Source organism: Dendropsophus ebraccatus, chromosome 5 (genome assembly GCF_027789765.1).
Source record: "Dendropsophus ebraccatus isolate aDenEbr1 chromosome 5, aDenEbr1.pat, whole genome shotgun sequence".
In the NCBI taxonomy this organism is placed as follows: domain Eukaryota; kingdom Metazoa; phylum Chordata; class Amphibia; order Anura; family Hylidae; genus Dendropsophus; species Dendropsophus ebraccatus.
The window spans coordinates 58719134-58741094 of record NC_091458.1 but is presented as its reverse complement, the minus strand read 5'-3'; the positions used below and the strand labels follow the sequence as shown (position 1 = coordinate 58741094).

General features: G+C 43.9%; 1 protein-coding gene across 2 annotated transcripts in view; it reads right to left on the bottom strand.

The window, feature by feature from the left end:
- LOC138792631 (ATP-dependent 6-phosphofructokinase, muscle type) overlaps window positions 1-21853 on the bottom strand; it is a 61551-nt gene extending 39698 nt beyond the window's left edge. Inside the window, exons 1-3 of one of the 2 annotated variants that reach the window (XM_069970275.1) lie at window positions 21769-21853; window positions 2595-2648; window positions 577-675 (exon numbers count right to left, since the gene is read on the bottom strand). In XM_069970275.1, the coding sequence (XP_069826376.1) occupies window positions 577-675; window positions 2595-2648; window positions 21769-21793 (178 nt within the window). In that variant the 5' untranslated portion in view covers window positions 21794-21853. Of the gene's footprint in view, window positions 1-576; window positions 676-2594; window positions 2649-12488; window positions 12613-21768 lie in introns of those variants that run through there. The other variant, XM_069970274.1, reaches the window with a different exon arrangement.
- Window positions 21854-21961: the final 108 nt, after the last annotated feature.

Here is a 21961-nt window from a genome sequence, read left to right as displayed (position 1 = left end):
TTGCTATGGGGCCCCTGCAGGAGGGGGGCCCGGGAAAGAAGGTAAGAGCATGTGTCCTTCTGCTTAACCCCTTATGTACTGTAGTGTGTAAGTGACCCAATGTTTACTTACATGCTGCAACACAAAAAAAGGTTAACAAGCAGAAGACAGGGATAACTGCTTCACTGCTCTGAAAATGTGCAGAGCTCCGTGCAGAGGTCAGGGGTTATCAGTGCACCAGCAGTAAAGTCTATCTATCTATCTACACAACGCTTTGTGTTGTATGTAGGGGAGGGGGGCCCCTTACAAATTTTTGCTATGGTGCCCCGTGAATCCTAGCTATGCCCCTGCATGGATATAAGAGTTCACACTGTCACACACATTTTCACTTGGAAGGTCGCACATTTTTCTCTTCCCAGCTTTTACCACGCCATCACAAATGTAATGTCTATGGAAACTGTGTACTCACAAGTGAAAATTCACTGAACTATGGCTTTAAGCGGTGACAGAACAAAGTAACTTAATTACTGTTAGAATAGAATATAATGGTATATTATTTATAAATACATAAAAAGAAAATACAATAAGAAGAATTACCTTGAGCATCCCCTCCTGATGTAAGTACAGCAATTGCTTTGCCAATTCCCAGGCTCTGGGCTTCATGGTGCTGAGATCCCTGTCGCAACATTTTCTTATCTGTAAAGCAACACAAATGCTCGCATGAAACCAGCGGACAGCCTGACTCCTACCAAGCAGCCTGCGGAGTGAGGGAGAGCCAAGTGTCCTTCGGTGTTTTGTAAGTCACACTATCCCTCAGATTGACAAGCCAGAATGTCACTACAGGTTACCTTCCCTGCAGAGTCAGCCAAATATAATCCTATAGTCATAGCACTTAGCTTGTAAAGGGACAAATAAACAAATACAAATGATGCCGGGCAAATGGAATAGTACATGGCCAGAAGAATATGGTGCTAGAATACACATCAATACACGGTTATCTGGTCCTGAATGACGCAGCACCGCGGTCATAAATCAATGCCTGTCATTGCTCCAACATTTTTCAGCCAACATGTTGTAATATTCAAGGGAAAGATTTTTAATCCAATAATATAATAAAGTATCCTATCAGAGCAATGCTTCCCTGAAAGCAGACCTTACACAAACGTCTAGAATAAGTGACCTAAATGGCAAATAGGTGATGTGACACAGCCAATAGATGCATGCACTGCACAAGTCGGCTGAGCGTACATGTTTATTACTTTAGGAAGAGGGGAAATGCACTTATATACATATGGGGGGAGATCTATCAAACATGGTATAAAGTGAAACTGGCTCAGTTGCCCCTAGCAACCAATCAGATTCCACATTTTATTTTCCAAAGAGTCTGTGAGGAATGAAAAGTGGAGTCTGATTGGTTGCTAGGGGCAACTGAGCCAGTTTCACTTTACACCATGTTTGATAAATCTCCCCCATGGTTTCACTTCTCGTCCAAGTGTCAGAAATACTGAAATCCAACATGGTGAATCAGTTTCTCTCCTGTGCTGTACTATGTGTCTCCAAGGCTACAAGGAATCTTAAAGGGTTGAAGTAGTGAGGTTCCCACAGGAGTGAATGGGAGCTGTGCAGCAGTAACTCTGCACCCCCACCATACAATGTACAGAGCTGAGACTTCTGGTTGATCACCCAAACAGCTGACTGGCATGGGTACTGGCACCCTGCCAATATCATAATGAGGATAGGCCATCAATATTGGAAAGCTTAGAACCACTTTAGGTGGCCACACACATTAGATGGAAGTAGGTTGATGGTTGTTAAATGAACAACGCTTTTGCAGACACATCCATACTGATTTTACTATGTATGTTGGCCATTACAGTTGTTCAAATTGTCCATACATAATCAATGACATTGGGTGAAGAACAAATGATCTTTCTAGGAATTTCTGAGAATAATCTTTCTTGAAAGATCTTTCCAGCCCACGTTATTTCAAATCATGAAGAGTCGTATTATAAACGAATAGAGTCAAACGATCTGTATTTATCAATGTTAATGTAATGCATATGGGCACAGTCATTTCTTACTCCATTACATCGCCCCCTACTGTTTGTAGGCTTGCGAGAAGCAAGGGTCAGGGTTGGGTTAGAATAAAGAGAGACAAGTGTAATACATATTTTATCATTACACTTTTATACTTTTTTTGGATATTACATAATAGCATTAATAAAAATAGATGATTGTGCACATACCTCCTATCTGGATTCAGGTGATTCCTTTAAGAGGTCTATGCATACATCTGTAATCTAACACTGATAACACATCAACTAGTACACAAATCCATATTTTTGCTTGTTCCTTGTTTTTTTTTTTTTCTGGTTAAATAATCTGATTGCAGCAAGTAATCTAAAACCTTACCAGATCCCTCAAGGTCACATGGCTGATGTACGGATCCTTTCATCATATGAGTAGGGGGCGGCCATGTCTGGGATAAGCAGCTGATGCACTGCAATGTAATTTATCAGTGCTCATCTTATAAACAAGGTTTCTGTATGCAGCTAGAAATGAACAGTAACTGGTCAAAATCATAATAATATGAACTGATGAATAGAATATCTTACCAGTTCCTGTCTCACTGGGGCTTTCAGTGGTGAAGACTTGTTCTTCCAGGCTATCTGATAATAAAAGCACAGAGGATCAGGTCAGCTATGTTCTCCTATAGACGGTCTTTTACGAAATCCTCTGCTTGAATGAATTTCCTTCCGGTTGCCAATTATGTTACCATTCTACTCATGACAGTATTCATGACAACTGCGAGACCGCTGCACTGGAAGCTAGAAAGAGACTCCAGACAAGAAACAGCAGCGACCGTGCTGGCGTAGATAATAGATGCTGTTCAGGAAGGTTCATGGCTGGCAGCATAGACAAAGAGAGCAGTGCTCAGTAATCTGGTCAGGTACAGTAGAAAAGGCAGCTAAACACAAGATACAACGTATTATTCAGGTCACAAATGCCGGTAAACCAGAAATATCAAAATTATCTAATTCAGGTCGCAAACACTTACATGTCCTTCTGAATTTAACCACTTAACGGCCAGTGTTTCGCTCCTAAATGACCATTTTTGGTCAATCTGGTGCATGTTAGTCTAACTGGTGCATGTTAGTCTACAAAATTTTTTTCTTTTCTTATATTTTTTTTTAGGAAATAGGAATAGCTTTTAGGAAAGCTATTATACAGCTAAACTAACATGCAGCCCGTTGCTTCTCTCATTCTTCAACCACACATTCCCTATTACATGAGCAGATGTGCGGCCAGGGATTTTTTTTCTTTAGCAATTTCTCATAGGTTGGATCGCTTGGCCTATTACACAGAGCAATATGGGCCTGTTCAGCTGCTAATTGTGTAATAAGGATCTAAGACCAGTTCTGTTATTTTGTGAGGCAACCAGCAATCATTTGACTCCCTCGGTCTTGTGGAGGCTAGACATGAGGGCAACTCTGTCTGTCTGAACCAGTGTGTGGCATGATATTCAAAACAACGGACGTTATTTTGAGTATCAAACAACGGCCATTGAAAATGGTCGTGAGAACATAGCCTAAGTAAACAATTCAATTTTTATATTTGCAATTGTATTTTTTTTTGCTCCTTGTGTCTAAAAGCCCTATTACAATCAGCGATATTCAGCTGAATTGGGCCGATTCAGCCCATTATTGCTCCATGTAATAAAGACAACAATTAGCCGATGACAATGGTTGGTAATCGTTGTTTTAGCTTTGGACCTAAAGTTGTCAGGCACCGACTGCACAATGCTACTCGTTATAACGATGCGTGGCCAACGATTCCCCAAACACCTGACACCTTACCTCTCCCCGCTCCCGGTGTTCTCTCCTGGGCTCCGCAGCTTCCAGGTCCTGGCAGCTGCAATGTCTGAGTGGCTTGTCAGCTGACAGGCTGCTCAGCCAATCACAGGTGATTGGCTGGGCAGCCTGTCAGCTAACAAGGCGCTCAGATGCTGCTGTCACCGGGATCAGGAAGCTGTGAAGTACAGGAGAGAAGACCGGGAGTGGGGTAAGGTGTCAGGTGTTATGACAAGGGCTGCATGGGCATCGCTATTGATGTCCATGCAGCCCTTACAGCTTGATTATCGGGCCGTCTAACAGGTCCAGTAAACTAAAATAAAAATAATAGTACCCTAAAAGGCATTAGCACTTGCATTTTTTCACCTACAGACCCATATGGGGGTCTTATTTTTTGTAAAACCAATCATACTTTGCAATGATACATTTAATATTTCCATAAAATTTGCTGGCGGGAAACCAATAAAAAATTATTTGTGTTGTGATGTAATTTGGTGTTTATACCATTTGGCCTGTGGTAAAACTGACATGGTGTCTATGTTCCTCTAGTCAGTATAATTACACTAGGCAATTTATATAACTTTTATTTTACTGCTTTTAAAATGTAAAACTTAAAAAAACAAAGGGGGAGATTTATCAAACTGGTGTAAAGTAGAATTAGCTTAGTTGCCCCTAGCAACCAATCAGATTCCACTAGTTTGATAAATCTCCCCCAAAGTGTTAAAAATTGCTCCTTGTTTTTTAGTCTATGGAGCTAGATGAGGGGTAATATTTTGCACCATAATCTGTACTTTTATTGGTGCGTCACTTGTGTATATTCAACTTTTGGTCACTTTTTATTAAATTTTTTTTTTGCCTGTGATGTGACAAAAAAAAAAAATAAACCCTGCAATTTTGCATTTTGGCAGTTTTTTGATTGAACTTTTAATATGGTACGGGATTTTTAAAAATTAATTTTTTTTTGTTTATATTTCTAGTCCCCCGAGGGGACTTCTAGGAGCATGATTTATCATGGAGATCAATGCAGTACACCTTAAAGGGAACCACATAGTTGTTTTTTTATTACTGATTAGAGCCAGATTTTGTATCGTGTTTTTTTTTTGTTTTTTTTTACACTAATGGTTTTTATTGTAATTTGTTTGTCATTTTCATACTTTATTATGAGAGCAGCCACCTTGCCTGAGCTTTTTTTTTCTACAGTATTTAGAGATATGTGTTACAGCAAGCCCCATAGACATAGGGAACAGTGCACAAGAGCTGTTTCATGAATAGGAAAGGTGCCTGGGTGTGCTGTGTGACCTTTGAAGAGGTCAATTCACAGGGAGGGTGAGGCTTGGTGTTTGTAGCCACTCCATACAGATCTTTTTCCAGCAGCCTAATAATCATCATAGACACAGCAGAAAATCGTAGCTTAGTTTATGGTTTGGATGGAAAATGGCAAGAATTCTGGATTATTTTTCTATGTGGAAAACATGGATATAGTCATTGGCTGTATCCATGTTTTCCAGACAACCTTACAGCTTTATCCAAGTTCAGCAGCCACCACTGATCAAATGCTGATCGTTCGGGTTCGGATGGACTCGAACCTGAACCCGGTTCGCTCATCTCTACTGCACACCCATCTCTTCATTCATCCTCTTTGGGGGTTCCAAGTAATGAACTATGGATGAGCGGAGCGTTCCATTCTTGAAAACATTGGGAGTCCAAACAAAAATCACCCTCAGTGAGCAGCTTGTTATCCCTTACATAACAATAATAACAAGCCTGGATGAGAACACCCCTTCAAACAATAGGTCACTTTGTGAGGACACATTCCCTTTAAATGAACAGTAACCTTGCAAAATTACCACATCACTGTATTACCAAGTTATTACAGTGAAACAAGATCAATATAAATGTTGCTTATATCACTGCAAAGCAAGATGTTTGTGATATCTCAGGATATGATGATATTGGAATCTTTTCATGGTATTGCAGAATATTTACTAAATAAGGGTATCCTGTATTCAGTGCAATGTATATTTACATAATGATACGCTTCACATATACACTACTGTTCAAAAGTTTGGGGTCACCCAAACAATTTTGTGTTTTCCATGAAAAGTCACACTTCTTCACCACCATACGTTGTGAAATGAATAGAAAATAGAGTCAAGACATTAACAAGGTTAGAAATAATGATTTGTATTTGAAATAACATTGTTTTTACATTAAACTTTGCTTTCGTCAAAGAATCCTCCTTTTGCAGCAATTCCAGCATTGCACACCTTTGGCATTCTAGCTGTTAATCTGTTGAGGTAAGCTGGAGAAATTGCACCCCACGCTTCTAGAAGCAGCTCCCACAAGTTGGATGGTTGGATGGGCACTTCTGGCGTACCATACGGTCAAGCTGCTCCCACAACAGCTCAATAGGGTTCAGATCTGGTGACTGCGCTGGCCACTCCATTACCGATAGAATACCAGCTGCTGCTTCTGCTGTAAATAGTTCTTGCACAATTTGGAGGTGTGTTTAGGGTCATTGTCCTGTTGTAGGATGAAATTGGCTCCAATCAAGCGCTGTCCACTGGGTATGGCTGTGTTCTTTTGCCTATCTTAATCTTTTTCTTTTATTGGCCTGTCTCAGATATGGCTTTTTCTTTGCCACTCTGCCCTGAAGCCTAAAATCCTGCAGCTGCCTCTTCCCTGTAGATGTTGACACTGGTGTTTTGCGGGTACTATTTAATGAAGATGCCAGTTGGGGACATGTGAGGGGCCTGTTTCTCAAACTAGAGACTCTAATGTGCTTATCTTCTTGCTTAGTTGTGCAACGCGGCCTCCCACTTCTTTTTCTACTCTGGTTAGAGCCTGTTTGTGCTGTCCTCTGAAGGGAGTAGTACACACCGTTGTAGGAAATCTTCAATTTCTTAGAAATTTCTCGCCTGGAATAGCCTTCAATTCTAAGAACAAGAATAGACTGTTGAGTTTCAGATGAAAGTTCTCTTTTTCTGGCCATTTTGAGCGTTTAATTGACCTCACAAATGTGATGCTCCAGAAACTCAATCTGCTCAAAGGAAGGTCAGTTTTGTAGCTTCTGTAACGAGCTAGACTGTTTTCAGATGTGTGAACATGATTGCACAAGGGTTTTCTAATCATCAATTAGCCTTCTGAGCCAATGAGCAAACACATTGTACCATTAGAACACTGGAGTGATAGTTGCTGAAAATGGGCCTTTATACACCTATGTAGATATTGCACCAAAAACCAGACATTTGCAGCTAGAATAGTCATTAGCAATATATAGAGTGTATTTCTTTAAAGTTAGGACTAGTTTAAAGTTATCTTCATTGAAAAGTATTATTATTATTATTTATTTATAAAGCGCCCTTAGTTCCAGAGTGCTATACAATAGATAGGCAACAGGCAGGAACAATACAAGATCAGAAAACAATACATGAAGGCAAAAGACAGACTGGTACATGGGGGAAGAGGACTCTGCCCGCGAAGGCTCACAATCTATAGGGTATAGGGAGAGAAACAGGAGGTAAAGTGCAGCCAGTCAAGTGTGATGCAGAGTTATTGTATGTTGTAGCCTAGTTTGAAGAGGTGGGTTTTCAGGTTGCTTTTGAAGGACTTGATGGTGGATGAGAGACTGATGTGTCGGGGTAGCGAGTTCCAGAGTATAGGGGAGGCTCGGGCAAAGTCTTGGAGGCGGTTGTGCGAGGTACGAACAAGGGGGGAGCGGAGACAGAGGTCACTGGAGGATCGAAGGTTGCGTGAGGGACGGTAGCGGGATATCAGGTCAGAGATGTACGGAGGGGACAGGTTGTGGATTACCTTGTATGTCATGGTCAACAATTTAAAGTGAATACGTTGGGCAATGGGGAGCCAGTGGAGGGACTGGCAGAGGGGAGAGGCTGAGGCAAAGCGAGGGGAAAGGTGGATTAGTCGGGCAGCAGTGTTAAGGATAGACTGGAGGGGATCAAGGGAGTTAGCTGGAAGGCCAGAGAGGAGGATGTTACAGTAGTCTAAGCGTGAGAGCATGGACCAGCAGTTTGGTGGAGTCAGGGGTGAGGAAAGAGCATATTCTGGAAATGTTTTTGAGGTGAAGGTGGCAGGAGGTGGTCAGGGCCTGAATATGTGGTTTAAAGGACAAGGCAGAGTCAAAGGTGACCCCAAGGCAGCGGACTTGGGGGACAGGGGACAGAGTACAGCCATTGATAGTGATTGACAGATTAGAAGGCGGGGTGGAGCGAGATGGGGGAAAGATGATAAGTTCTGTTTTGTCCATGTTGAGTTTTAGAAAGCGGGAGGAGAAGAAGGAGGATATGGCCGATAGACACTCTGGAATCCTGGATAGCAAAGAGGTGACATCCGGACCAGAGAGGTAGATCTGAGACTCATCGGCATAAAGATGGTACCTGAAGCCATGGGATTCTATGATATGTCCCAGGTCAGAGGTGTAGATGGAGAAGAAAAGAGGCCCGAGTACAGAGCCTTGGGGAACACCAACAGTAAGGGGATGAGGAGAGGAGGTGGTGTGGGAGTGGGAGACACTAAAAGTGCGGTTGGAGAGGTAAGAGGAGATCCAGGAGAGAGCTAGGCTAGTGACACCAAGGGATGAGAGGATTTGTAAAAGGAGAAAATGGTCAACTGTGTCGAAGGCAGAAGATAGGTCAAGGAGAAGGAGCGCAGAGTAGTGGCACAAGGTTTTGGCAGTCAGCAGGTCATTAGCCACTTTGGTGAGGGCAGTTTCTGTGGAGTGGTGGGGGCGGAAACCAGATTGCAGGGAGTCAAAAAGCAAGTTGGATGAAAAATGGGAGGAAAGTTCATGGTAGACATGTTGTTCCAGGAGTTTTGAGGCAAAGGGGAGAAACGAGATGGGGCGGTAGCTGGATAAGGAGGTAGGGTCAAGGGATGGCTTTTTGAGGATGGGTGTGATGGTTGCATGTTTGTATGGAGATGGGAAGATGCCAGAAGTTAGTGATAGATTGAAGAGATGGGTAAGTGCTGGGACAAGTGCTGAGGAGAGGTTGGGGATAAGGTGGGATGGAATAGGGTCAAGTGCGCAGGTGGTGAGGTGCGATGTGGAGAGTAGTTTGAAGAGATGTTCTTCTGTGATGGTGGAGAGGTGAGTTAATGGGGACGGGCAGTAGACAGGCATGAGGGGGGGCTGAGGGGACTGTGAGGTGAAGCTTACTCTGATGTCATCGATTTTCTGCTTGAAGAATGTGGCAAAGTCCTCAGCAGAGATGAGAGATGTGGGGGGTGGCAGTGGGGGGCGGAGAAGAGAGTTGAAGGTGTTAAACAGTTGCCTAGGGTTATGAGATAAGGAAGATATGAGGGAAGAAAAGTAGTCCTGTTTAGCAGAGGTGAGGGCAGATTTGAACTCAAGGAGTGCTCTCCTGTATGTTTGGAAGTGTTCCTCAGAGTCGGTCTTCTTCAAGCGCCGTTCAGCAGCTCTGGACACTCGCCTTAATTGTTTGGTTAGGTCGGTGTGCCAGGGCTGTCTGTTTATGCTTCGTGTTCTCTTTTTCGTGAGAGGGGCAGCAGAGTCGAGGGCTGAGGTTATTGTGGAATTGTAGAAGGTTGCGGCTGTGTCACTGTCGTTCAGAGAGTGTATGGTGGAGAGAGGCAGAAGGGAGTCAGAGAGTGTTTGAGTGTTGAGGTTCCTGCGAGGGTGGGCAAGTTTCTGGACTGGGGGGGCAGATGAAGAGAGGAGAAACGAGAAAGTTAGGAGGTTGTGGTCAGAGATGTGGAGAGATGTGCTGGTGAGATCAAATATGGGGCAGAGGTGGGAGAAGATGAGGTCCAGTGTGTGGCCCTTTTTGTGAGTGGCCATGGAGGACCAATGTGTAAGGTCAAAGGAGGAGGCTAGTGATAGGAGTTTAAAGGCGGGTGATTTGGTTGTGTCGATGGGGATGTTGAAGTCGCCCATGATGATGGTGGGAATATCTGTTGAAAGGAAATGCAACAGACAAGTGTTGAACTGGTCAAGGAAGGTGGTTGCGGAGCCTGGTGGTCGGTAGATGACGGCTACTTGGAGGTTAGAGGGGGAATAGATACGGATAGAGTGTACTTCAAAGGAGGTGAGGGTGAGAGCAGGGAGAGGAGGGCTTGGAGTAAAGGAGCAGTTGTCCATTAGCAGCAGGCCAACCCCGCCACCCGGCTTATTGCCAGGGCGAGGGGTGTGAGTAAACTGGAGCCCACCGTAGGAAAGTGCAGCAGGAGAAGCAGTGTCAGTAGGGGACAGCCATGTTTCAGTTATGCCTAGGAAGAAGAGGTTGTGGTAAAGAAAGAGATCATGTATGAATGTAGGTTTATTGCAGACAGAGCGTGCGTTCCAGAGAGCAGCAGAGAAAGGGACAGGGGGAGGGGGGTCAGGACGGATGCGTATGGTGTTAGAGGGGTGCTACCGTGATCTAGAAGAATGTGGACGAAAGGAGGGCAGTGGAGTAGATGAGATCAGGTGGGGAGGGCCAGGGTTTGGTGAAATGTCTCCAGCAGTGAGAATTAGCAGAGACAGAGACAGTAGGTGTGAGCAGTTAAGAGGGCGCGGACATTGAGAGCGTTTACAGGTAAAGGTTTTAGTGTATGGAAAGAGGATAACAGGAGGGGTGAGATCAGAGGGTAAAAGAGCTGGAGAAATAAAGAGATTGTTACTTGGTGTGGGGAGTGGAGGGTTAACAAAGAGTTTGAGGATAATGGAAGCAAAGGTGAAAGCCAAAATAAACATTGTGAGCAAAGAGAGGGAGAGGAGATGAGAATATGGCGGAGTGTTACCTTTGGTTTAATTCTGGTATCAATTCATTTTTTACACTTAAAATGGCTCACTTAGATGGACTCACAGATGACTAGGGTCACATATGACCCAGAGTCCAGAATATATAGGGATTTAGCAATCACTAGTACCAGGTGTGATACATGGAGTGGGGACTGGAGTTGAGTGAAGACAGGGGAAACAGATAAACAAAGCTAATGAAAACAAACTAACTAGGTTCAGTGCTTAGGAGGTGCAATAAATGCCAATACAGATGGGATGAAAGACAGACATACTAAAATTAAACACAAGTATTCAGGGATCAATGAATGAGATGCTGAGGGCAGTAGTGGCGGTCCAGTGATGGAGAGGCACACATACCAACATTAAACACAAGTATTCAGGGATCAATGAATGAGATGCTGAGGGCAGTAGTGGGGGTCCAGTGATGGAGAGGCACACATACCAAAAAGTACAGTGCTTTTCCTTCAAAAATAAGGACATTTCAATGTGACTCCAAACTTTTGAACAGTAGTGTACATTGACAACCTGTCAAACTAGCATGCAGATATATATGTGCGCTTATAGTAAAGTTACCTTTAAAAACCCGAACATACTCAAACAGTGACTTTGTTTAGGTTATTCCTCCCATGTAAAGTTTTATCAAGTGGGGTGCATTACACAAACGTAGTCACTAGTTGCCTATGCTTGGGAGATTAAAGTCAGTGGGGGTGTGCCAGGTTGCCGACTTATATGTGACACATAAGGTACAGCTGTGATGTGAATAAGTAGTGCACATGCATCAAGGCCCACATAAGGGTCAGTTCACACTCAGGAATCCAAACAGAGTCCCCGTTGCAGACTTTACTGGGAATTCCCCCTGCCTCAGCACCTCAATGTAAGGCATAGGACGCCTTTAATTCTTTGAGCGCGGACGCGCTCTATACCTTACATTGAGGCACTGATGCAGTTGGAATTCCGAGTGGAGTCCGCGATGGGGATTCTGCTTGGAATTCGGGCCCCAATTCCTCATTGTGAATTGACCCTTAGGGTACAAACACACACACCGTATACGCAGCAAATACGCAGCAGATTTGGTGGTGCAGATTTGGTGGTGCAGATTTGATGCGGTGTTCAGTTATTTAGATCTAATCTGCTACGTATTTGTTGCATTTTTGTTGCGTATTTGCTGCGTATCGCAGCAGTAAATACGCTGCGTATACGGTGTGTGTGTTTATACCCTAAGAGAATAAAAACCATGCGAGACAGTTCCAGGACAAACCACTGAAATGCTTAAATGTTTTTATATGTACTATTTACTACATTATGTACTCTATCAATAGAAGAGAAAGTTCCAATCAATCCTAGACCATGCGAACAATAAAAACATGCCAGACATTGCATATCATTGCATTAAAAAAGAAAGTTACTGCAACTTTCAAAATACAGCACTACATTTCTGACATGGTGAGGGCCATTTTTATGACTAGGGATTTGTGTAAATTGCAACTGATGTGCCAACCAGTGGTGCAATGCTATCAATTAAAATGCTGCCAGGTATCAATGGAAAACTGATCCCTTTCATTCAGGCTATGTTCACACACACATTGGCGTTTTATTGCAGTAAGGCAATGAAATGATGCAGTACTGCAATTAAATGATTAAGTGTTGCAATAAAATTATGCCGTAATGCAATAAACTGCAATGTGCAAACAAAAACACTGTGCTGCAAACTGCACTTGTACACTAACAATTGTTGGAATTTAGAATGCAGATTTTACAAAGTTTGAAACATTGTATTGTGTATAACAAATATTGCTCTATACAGTTACACTAAGAGTCTACAGTGACATACACATATATACACAACACTCTACATGCACCTGTTAAATACAAGCAAATAACACTCAAAATCTACTAACCAGCAAAACTCTTTTTTCTCTTGCTGAGCTGAAATAAAGTGAAGAAGAGATAGATTCCTAGTGAAACAGTCACTGAAACAAGAAGCTTGATTAAAACCCTATCCAATTCAATGGCAGCACACATAGCCTGTGGCTGCAGTCATTGGCCCGTTGATATTTATAGCAGAACTTATGAAGCCAGCAGCAGCTGCTGGAAAGGCCCCTCCTACTGGTGAGACGCGGCATAGCTGTGATAGAGGGGACATGACTCGAATGCCATGTACAGCCAAAATAACCCTGGAATGACCCTAGCACAAGTTAAAGCGCAGCAGCCATCAAAGTGATACAGCACTTTTCATCAGCAATGCAAAGCAGAGCTCTTCACTATACTTATATAGCATTAGCAGGGCTGTGGAGTCGGTAAGCCGCAGCTCCGACTCCAACTCTGACTTCTGAATTTTATCAGGACCGACTCCGACTCCCGACTCCTGCTCCTGATCCTTCATAAATGGCCAGTCAAATACCAGGAGAGTTTTTTATCACACTGGCTCAGCAGCTTCTCCCTAATGTCCTACATGATCCTGGGGCGACTTCTGAGGGAATAAAGGAATACTGTATATAAAGCAGCTTCTCCAGTCTGTGCAGTGGATGCAGCCAGTCTCCAGCCTCCATGTCCTGAACAACTCAGAACTAGACTAGATGGAGCAGGTGGTCTTTTCCTGCTGACAGTCTTCTATGTTTCTAACTAAATATTTACTATACTTAAAGAAACACTGCTAACAATGCCAGATACCTGTAATATAGAGGTCCGCCATAGTGATATAGAAAGGGGTCACACATAGTGATAACACCACACTGAGGACAGAGGTTACTGCTACACTACTTGTGTCTTCTCCTCCTCCTCCTCCTCTATATTACACAGGATATCTTCATATTACACTGCTGCTCATATACAGTCATCCAGCATTCAGGAAGAGAACAGCAAAGATCTCCCCCCACACAATGGACTCTTCCAGCTCAGAAACAAACTGCCAAATAGTGACCGACAACTTTTCCCCGACCACCCTTATCTAATAGGGCCAGCGTCCTATTAGAATGTTGCTCATAATATATATTCATGAGCAAAACTTATAAAATTCAATTCTACATTTTTTAAAGATTTTTTTTAAAGCTGGAGTCGGTACATTTTTTCCGACTCCAGCTCCAGCCAAAATTAGCTCCGACCCCGACTTCAGCCAAAACTAGCTCTGACTCCGACTCCACCTCCACAGCCTGATGTAATGTATTTAAAAATGGAGAAATATACCTAGGAAGGGTTAACAAATATTTCCTCCTGAAAATAATGTGTCCAACAAATATAGAAACCTCCCTGAATCGCTGAGGTCAAGTTTTTAATAATACTCTTATATGATTTTAAAATTATTTTAGAAAGCATCAATAATGGTTGAATGGCAAGCTCACTCATAATAAATGATTTACCACCCTTAGGCTACGTTCACACTACGTAAAACTACGGCCGTAGTTCTAGCCGCAGAACTACCGCTGTAGTTTTGAGGGGTGGAACATAGCCTTATTTTCAATGGGATAAGGCTGTATACACTCCGGCCGGGAGCCCATGCGGCGCCGTAAAAAAACTGACAGGTCACACAGTCAGTCAGTCAGTCAGTCAGTCAAACTGTCAGTTCACACAGTGAAGCAAGCGGCCGGGTGTTCACGTAATGTGAACATAGCCTTAGGGCAGTGGCGTAGCGACCGTGGTCGCAGGGGTCGCCGCCGCGACCGGGTCGCTACCAAGGGGGGGCCCGCGAGGCCCCCCCTTACCACTGCACTGCCCGCCTCCCACTCCCTCTTGTGACCGCAAGCAATGTTTTGCTTGCGATCACAAGAGGCAGGGGCCCCCGGCTGTCTTGCGGCCCCCAGGGAGCTCTGTGCGCGGCAGGGGGGGGGGGGAAGTACTTCCAGCGCAGGGAGCATCGCGTTAAGCTCCGCCCCCTCCGCGCTAAGCCCCGCCTCCGCCGGGGGGAAGCCCGTCCCGCGAAGCTCCGCCCCCTCCGTGCTAAGCCCCGCCTCCCGCCGGGGGAAGCCCGCCAGCGCATGTGACCTGGGGGCTACAGAAATCATGCAGGTGAGTATAGATTTTTTTGTTTTTAAGGGGATGATGGGGGTGTAGTGGTATGATGATGGAACAAGAGGATGATGGGGGTGTAGTGGTATGATGATGATGGAACAAGAGAATGATGAGGGGTGTAGTGGTATGATGATGATGGAACAAGAGAATGATGAGGGGTGTAGTGGTATGATGATGATGGAACAAGAGGATGATGGGGGTGTAGTGGTATGATGATGATGGAACAAGAGGATGATGGGGTGTAGTGGTATGATGATGATGATGGAACAAGAGGAAGATGAGGGGTGTAGTGGTATGATGATGATGGAACAAGAGGATGATGGGGTGTAGTAGTATGATGATGATGATGGAACAAGAGGAAGATGAGGGGTGTAGTGGTATGATGATGATGATGAAGGAACAAGAGGATGATGGGGGGTGTAGTGGTATGATGATGGAACAAGAGGATGATGAGGGGTGTAGTGGTATGATGATGAAGGAACAAGAGGATGATGAGGATGTAGTGGTATGATGATGATGGAACAAGAGGATGATGGGGGGTGTAGTGGTATGATGATGGAACAAGAAGATGATGAGGATGTAGTGGTATGATGATGATGATGGAACAAGAGGATGATGGGGGGTGTAGTGGTATGATGATGAAACAAGAGGATGATGAGGGGTGTAGTGGTATGATGATGAAGGAACAAGAGGATGATGAGGATGTAGTGGTATGATGATGATGGAACAAGAGGATGATGAGGATGTAGTGGTATGATGATGATGGAACAAGAGGATGATGAGGGGTGAAGTGGTATGATGATGAAAGGGCAGGAGGATGAAGGGGTAGTAGTATTATGGTGGAGGTGGTTGTAGTATGATGATGGAGGGGCAGGAGGAGGGGACAACATGGGGGGCATCTGTAAGGGGGATAAAATGGGCGGCATCTATATGGTTGATAACATGGGGGCAATCTATATTGGGGATAACATGGGGGGCATCTATAATAGGGACAACACAGGGGGCCATCTATAAGATGAAAACATTGGGGGGCCATCTATAAGGTGGACTACACAGGGGGATATGTACTATAAGGGAGTCACATAGAGTCAGGCTACCCACTAAATGAGGGTGTAAAGGGGCCAATACAGATGTGCAGTTTGTAGAGAGATGAGGATGGTGTCAGTGTGAGGAGCCTAATATGTTTGTCTGGCAGATTCTGTGGATTCGTGGCTCCAAAAAGTTCTCATAATGGCCCTGGGCAGATGGAGAAGATGAAAAGGGAAGAACTCCGATCAGAGAAGACGTCCCCTGTGAGTCACCTGATATATTTGCACTGTAATGTATATGGTGTATAGAGCCTGTGTAGAGCTGGGGCCTACTCTATATGACTGGATGAGGTGATATTGGTCTATGTACCGAGGATTTTATTCAGTAGCAGCGGTTGTGTTAGTCAGTATGTGGTAAGGGGGGGGGCCCAAGTTGACCTCTTGCACCAGGGCCCAAGAGACATTAGCTACGCCCCTGCCTTAGGGTGCATTCACACTACGGAATCTGGGCAGATAACCCACCACTCGCCCCGGCGCTCATCTCCACCCGTGCCATACACTCCATTCTATGGTTGGGCGGATTCTGCACAAAGAATTGACATGTCATAGACATAGTCTATGGCATGGGCAGAAATGCGATCGGAGGTTATCTGCCTGGATTCCATAGGGTAAATGCACCCTAAGGCTATGTTCACACTACGTAAAAGTACAGCCGTTGTTGCCATCAGCAGCGGCCGTGCTTTATACAATGTGGAACATTGCCTATTCCTCTATGGGATTCTGGCCGTATACGATCCGGCCGGGATGCCATACGGGGCCGCAAATAACTGACATCTCAGTTTTCTGCGGCCGCAATTCAATGAATTGCGGCCGTAGGAAACCCTGTCAGTTAACACAATGAAGCGAGTGGCTCCGGCCGCTTGCTTCATTGTGTGCTGCGGGAGGTTCTGATGCGGGCGCGTGCTGATGCGCCCGCATCAGCACCCTTGGCCCAGAAAGGTCACCCAGCCAGTACTTAACCTCTTAAGGACATAGGACGTACCGGTACGTCCTATGTCCTCACTTGCACTTCAAAGCGGGGCCGCGCGGCGGCCCCGCTTTGAAGTGCCGCGATCCCGGGTGCCGCGTGTAGCCCGGGACCGCCGCTATTAGCGGGCACGGTCTGATCGCCGTGCCCGCTAATTAGCTAATCGGAGGCAGCTGTCAAAGTTGACAGCTGCCTCCGATTACCGGAGGCAACGTTTCCCTGGTGTCTAGTGGGGGAGATCGCTCCACCGGGACCTTGTCCCGGAGGAGCGATCTCCGTTACTGATGCCGGCCGGGGACGCGTCCAAGATGGCGCCGTCCTCGGCTCGGCACTCGTTCGTTTTCGGCTGCAGCAGCCGAAAGCAAACGAGTGCCGATCTCATGGATCTCTGCAGCATATATATGCTGCAGAGATCTCAATGAGAGATCACAGTGTATATACTAGAAGTCCCACAGGGGGGCTTCTAGTATATGTGTAAAAAAAAAAAAAAAAAAAAGTGTTGTTTATAGTAAAAAGCCCCCTCCCCTAATTAAAAGTCTGAATCACCCCCCTTTTCCCAGGTTTTAAATAAAAGTAAACAAATAAATAAATAAATAAACATGTTTGCTATCGCCGCGTGCGTAATCGCCCGAACTATTAATTAATCACATTCCTGATCTCGTACGGTAAACGGCGTCAGCGCAAAAAAATCCCAAAGTGCAAAATTGCGCATTTTTGGTCGCATCAAATCCAGAAAAAATGTAATAAAAAGCGATCAAAAAGACGTATATGGGCAATCAAGGTACCGATAGAAAGATCAAATCATGGCGCAAAAAATGACACCTCGCACAGCCCCATAGACCAAAGGATAAAAGCGCTATAAGCCTGGGAATGGAGCGATTTTAAGGAACGTATATTGGTTAACAACGGTTTGAATTTTTTACAGGCCATCAGATACAATATAAGTTATACATGTTATATATCGTTTTAATCGTAACGACTTGAGGAACATGCATAACAAGTCAGTTTTACCCCAGGGTGAATGGCGTAAAAACACATTTCCCCCAAATAAAAGAAATGCGTTTTTTTTTTCAATTTCACCACACTTCGAATTTTTTTCTGGTTTCGCAGTGTACTTTATGCAAAAATTCAGCCTGTAATTGCAAAGTACAATTAGTGACGCAAAAAATAAGGGGTCATGTGGGTTTCTAGGTGGAAAAATGCAAGTGCTATGACCTTTTAAACACAAGGAGGAAAAACCGAAAACGTAAAAACGAAAATGGGCCATGTCCTTAAAGGGTTAATGGGGTAGTGCACCAAAAAAAAATTTCTTTCAAATCAACTGCTGCCATGAAGTGCCAGAGATTTGTAATTTACTTCTATTAAAAAATCTCAAGCCTTCCAGTACTTATCAGCTGCTGTATGCCCAGCAGGAAGTGGTATTATTTCCAGTCTGGAGAGCAGGAGAGGTTTTCTATGGGGATTTGCTCCTTCTCTGGACAGTTCCTGACATGGACAGAGTCGGCAACAAAGAGCATTGTGTCAGACAGGAAAGAAAACACCACTTCCTGCTGGACACACAGCAGCTGATAAGTACTGGAAAGCTTGAGATTTTTTAATAGAAGTAAATTACAAATCTCTGGCACTTCATGGCAGCAGTTGATTTGAAAGAATTTTTTTTTTTGTGCACTACCCCTTTAAGCCGGACCCTGCGTTGTGTGAACATAGCCTAAGGGTATATGCACACTAAGGAAATCACACGGGTAACTTGCTGCGGATTCCATTGCTCATATGTGTCATGTAAATTCTTTGTCAATGGGACAGGCGGAAGATGAAGCAGGAGTGCGTTGGGACGAACGGCGGAATCCGCGGCAAGTTATTCACATGATTTCCTTGGTGTGCATATAACCTAAGGTAAGGATAACCTGCCACGGATTCAGCCACTTGTCCCCGTGCACATTTCCGCCCTTGCCATAAACTCCATTCTATGCACAGGTGGATTCCGCCGTCTGCCCAAAGAATAAACCTGTTTATTCTTTGGGTGGATGTCGGAATCCACCTCTACATAGAATGGAGTCCATGGAACAGGCGGAGATGCGCGCGCGCAGCGAGGAATTGAAGTGAGAAGTTTTCTGCGTAAAATTCCTTGACTATTCGGTTCTGGCAGAATTTGAGTAGAATTTGAGCAAAATTTGAAATAGCCAAGTTGCAGTTGCATACAACTTGCGATTTTGCTCTCATAGACATTAATGTGATAACCTGTGACTAAAAAGCCATCAAGGATAACAACTGTCATATTTTTCTCCTTTCATTCTCTATGGTGCAGCCAAAAACACCTGAGTTTAGTGCTGGGTTCTCTCTGATAGCTCAGCCCTGTGGTTGGGCCCCCTGCAATCTCCCATTTATCCCCTATAGTGTGGACAGGAAGATACAGAATTTAAGTCAGTATACCTCTATCCATAAGAGCCATTAGTTTTACAGAATCGCTCATACTCCTTGTACCCTAATGAGCTTAAACGCAAGTCTTTAGGTCTCAGAGCAGTGAGAGGAGCGCATGGTATTAAAGAAAGTTTGACACTTCCCCTGTGAACAGTCTGCATTACACTAATATTTGTTCCCAGACTATTATCTTGGTGATCCTGTCAGGGCTAATCTCACCACCATTTGTGAATCACTGATGCAGAACATCACACAGAGGCAAAGCTAGTCCTGACACTGCTTCTGGCTGCAGACAGCCTGGATGGTTTATCTAGTAAAATAGTTTGATCATTTGTGTATCATACAAAATACAAAAAAATTACACGTCTAGTGCTGAAAAAATATGGGCAGCATGCTATGCAGATGGTATTCAGAGGATACCAGATCTCTTTTTACTGAAAGAGATGTGAACATGGGAGCTGCTGTGCCCCTTCAGATCTATTCTGCACTTCTCACATTTCAATTACTGGAAGCCCTGGATGCAATATCTTAAAGGGGTATTAAGGCCATACAAAATGTTTTATGTGGGGATGAGTGGGGGGTGTTTTCAAGATACAATGTATACTCAGCTGCCTTATTCCCCCACAGCTGTCACTCCAATAGTCCCCAGTTTTCTTCCTGTAGAAAATGCACTACTTGCTCAAAGCGGGATGGCACAGACCAGAAACCATTGGAGTGGCAGCTACAAAAGGATCAGGGCACAAGGGTATGCACTGTTTTTGTATATTGAAGGCACTCCCCCAACATTATAAAAAAAAAATATATATATATATATACTGTATGCTCTGAATACCCCTTTAAGAAAAGTAATATTTAAGCCATTGGCAGTCTGATTGCAATAGTACGTCAAAATATTTTATTGATTAAGAGCATGGCCAAGTAGCATTGGGTGCCCTATAGCTTTGCAAATCAGCAGAATAATGCAATCTAATGAATCCAATGACACATTGTTATTAAAGATGCAGGTAACTCGAGTTGTGCTCATCTCTAATAAAAATGTGTCATTGGATTCATTAGAAGCATGACATCTGAGAGAAAGAGAGTGGGACAAATATTTCCATGCAAGACCAATTTATTTTACAGCTTCTTGTCAGAGCAGCTGGAAGGAGCCATTAGTAAGGCGCTGACCTGCCTTCCTCTGTATACTACACAGGGAACCTTCCCTTGAGCTACTGTAGGCGTCCCATACATGTCAGGTGGCTGTCCCATCAGTGCTGGCAGACAAGGAGAATGATAACATCCAGTCATCAATATATTTATCCATTTCTAAGCAGAATAACACAGCCTAATAACAGTTTCTAAGAAGAGATGCCGGACATCAGTGCTCGAATACTAGGAAAGAAATCAGGACATGGTTTACTTTATGAGAAATACAATGATTGGCTGCTATAGGTAACAAAGAGAATCATGATAATTGTAATTCTACAGATTGGGTATGTTCACATGGGAAGGAAATACAGCAGAAAAGGCAACACACTTCTCCAGGACTATCCATAGCAGGAAATACAGATCGAATTGTTGCTGTGAATTTGTGGCTGCATTTATTATGTGGATGATGTAAATCGTCATGTCACATTTTATTAAATAACAATTTGGTTGGCTGCAGATCTCCATCTAATCTACCACACTAGGATTTGCTTGTCGGATTTAATTTTCATTAAATTGAATGGGGGAAATTCACACCAAACCTTAGCTCTGTGCTGCCATGCGGTGCATTATCACAATCACACCATATGTCCTCCATTTGCACAGCACATTGATGAGAATTGTTGTGTTGCACACCTTTCTATAGGATGCAAACATGGGATGTGAACAGAGCCTTATGGTGCGTTTACACGAAACGATAATTGGCCCGATCGTACGATTAATGATCTCGGAGTAACGATTTTTTTTTCATAATGATCAGCGTTTATACGGTACAATATATCGTACGGAATATTCGTTTTGCAATCGTTTTGCGATGCTTAAGCCTATCTCACACATTGGTTAAATCGGCAAACGACTGTTCACACGGAACAATCTGCAAATTTTTTGCGAACGACAAAGGACGATTTGATAACATGTTGAAGGATCCAGATGAACGATTTCTCGTTCGTCGTTTGATCGTTCGCAGCGTTAACACGTACGATTATCGTTCGAATTCGATCGTTATCGCAAATTCGCACGATAATCGTTACGTGTAAACGCACCATTATTCTACATTATTCTACTATGTGCCTTTACCTAAATGACTCACACATGACTTGGAACAGAAGGGGCCCTGTATATCTAGCACCACGTTTCTGATAGAGTCCTTGCATACATACATTCCTATAGTCCAATGGTTCCCAGCCTGTTGATTTTCAGCTATTGAATAACTACAACTCCCAGCATGCCCTCATTGCATTGTCAGGGTATGCTTAGAGTTGGGGTACACATAGACTAATACACTCCTATTATTTCTAGTCACTGTTTTACAGATTTTGACAGATTTTATTATTTCCACCAGAGATTTATAAGAGCCATTTCTGCTGATCTGACCACATTTTCATTGCACAATGATTTGTCTAGGAACTTTTCCAAACTTTTAGCCATCTGCACTGCGGAGCACCTATCAGCTACTCCTAAGCAATACAAAATGTATCAGAGAGAAAACATCAGTCACATGTTACAAAGCATCACCTGCCATCTCTAACGTCGCAGACATTTCCCCAAATTTTCTCTTATCTGTGAAGAGCAAGAAGCTCCAGCAGAAGTCCCGATCCCAGCACACCGCATGAACTCCGGCGTAGTGTACAACAGCGACCCCTGGCCTCCAGATTAGTGTATGACACTCACGGCAGCCATCTTTCTTAAGGGAACGTTTACACGTTTG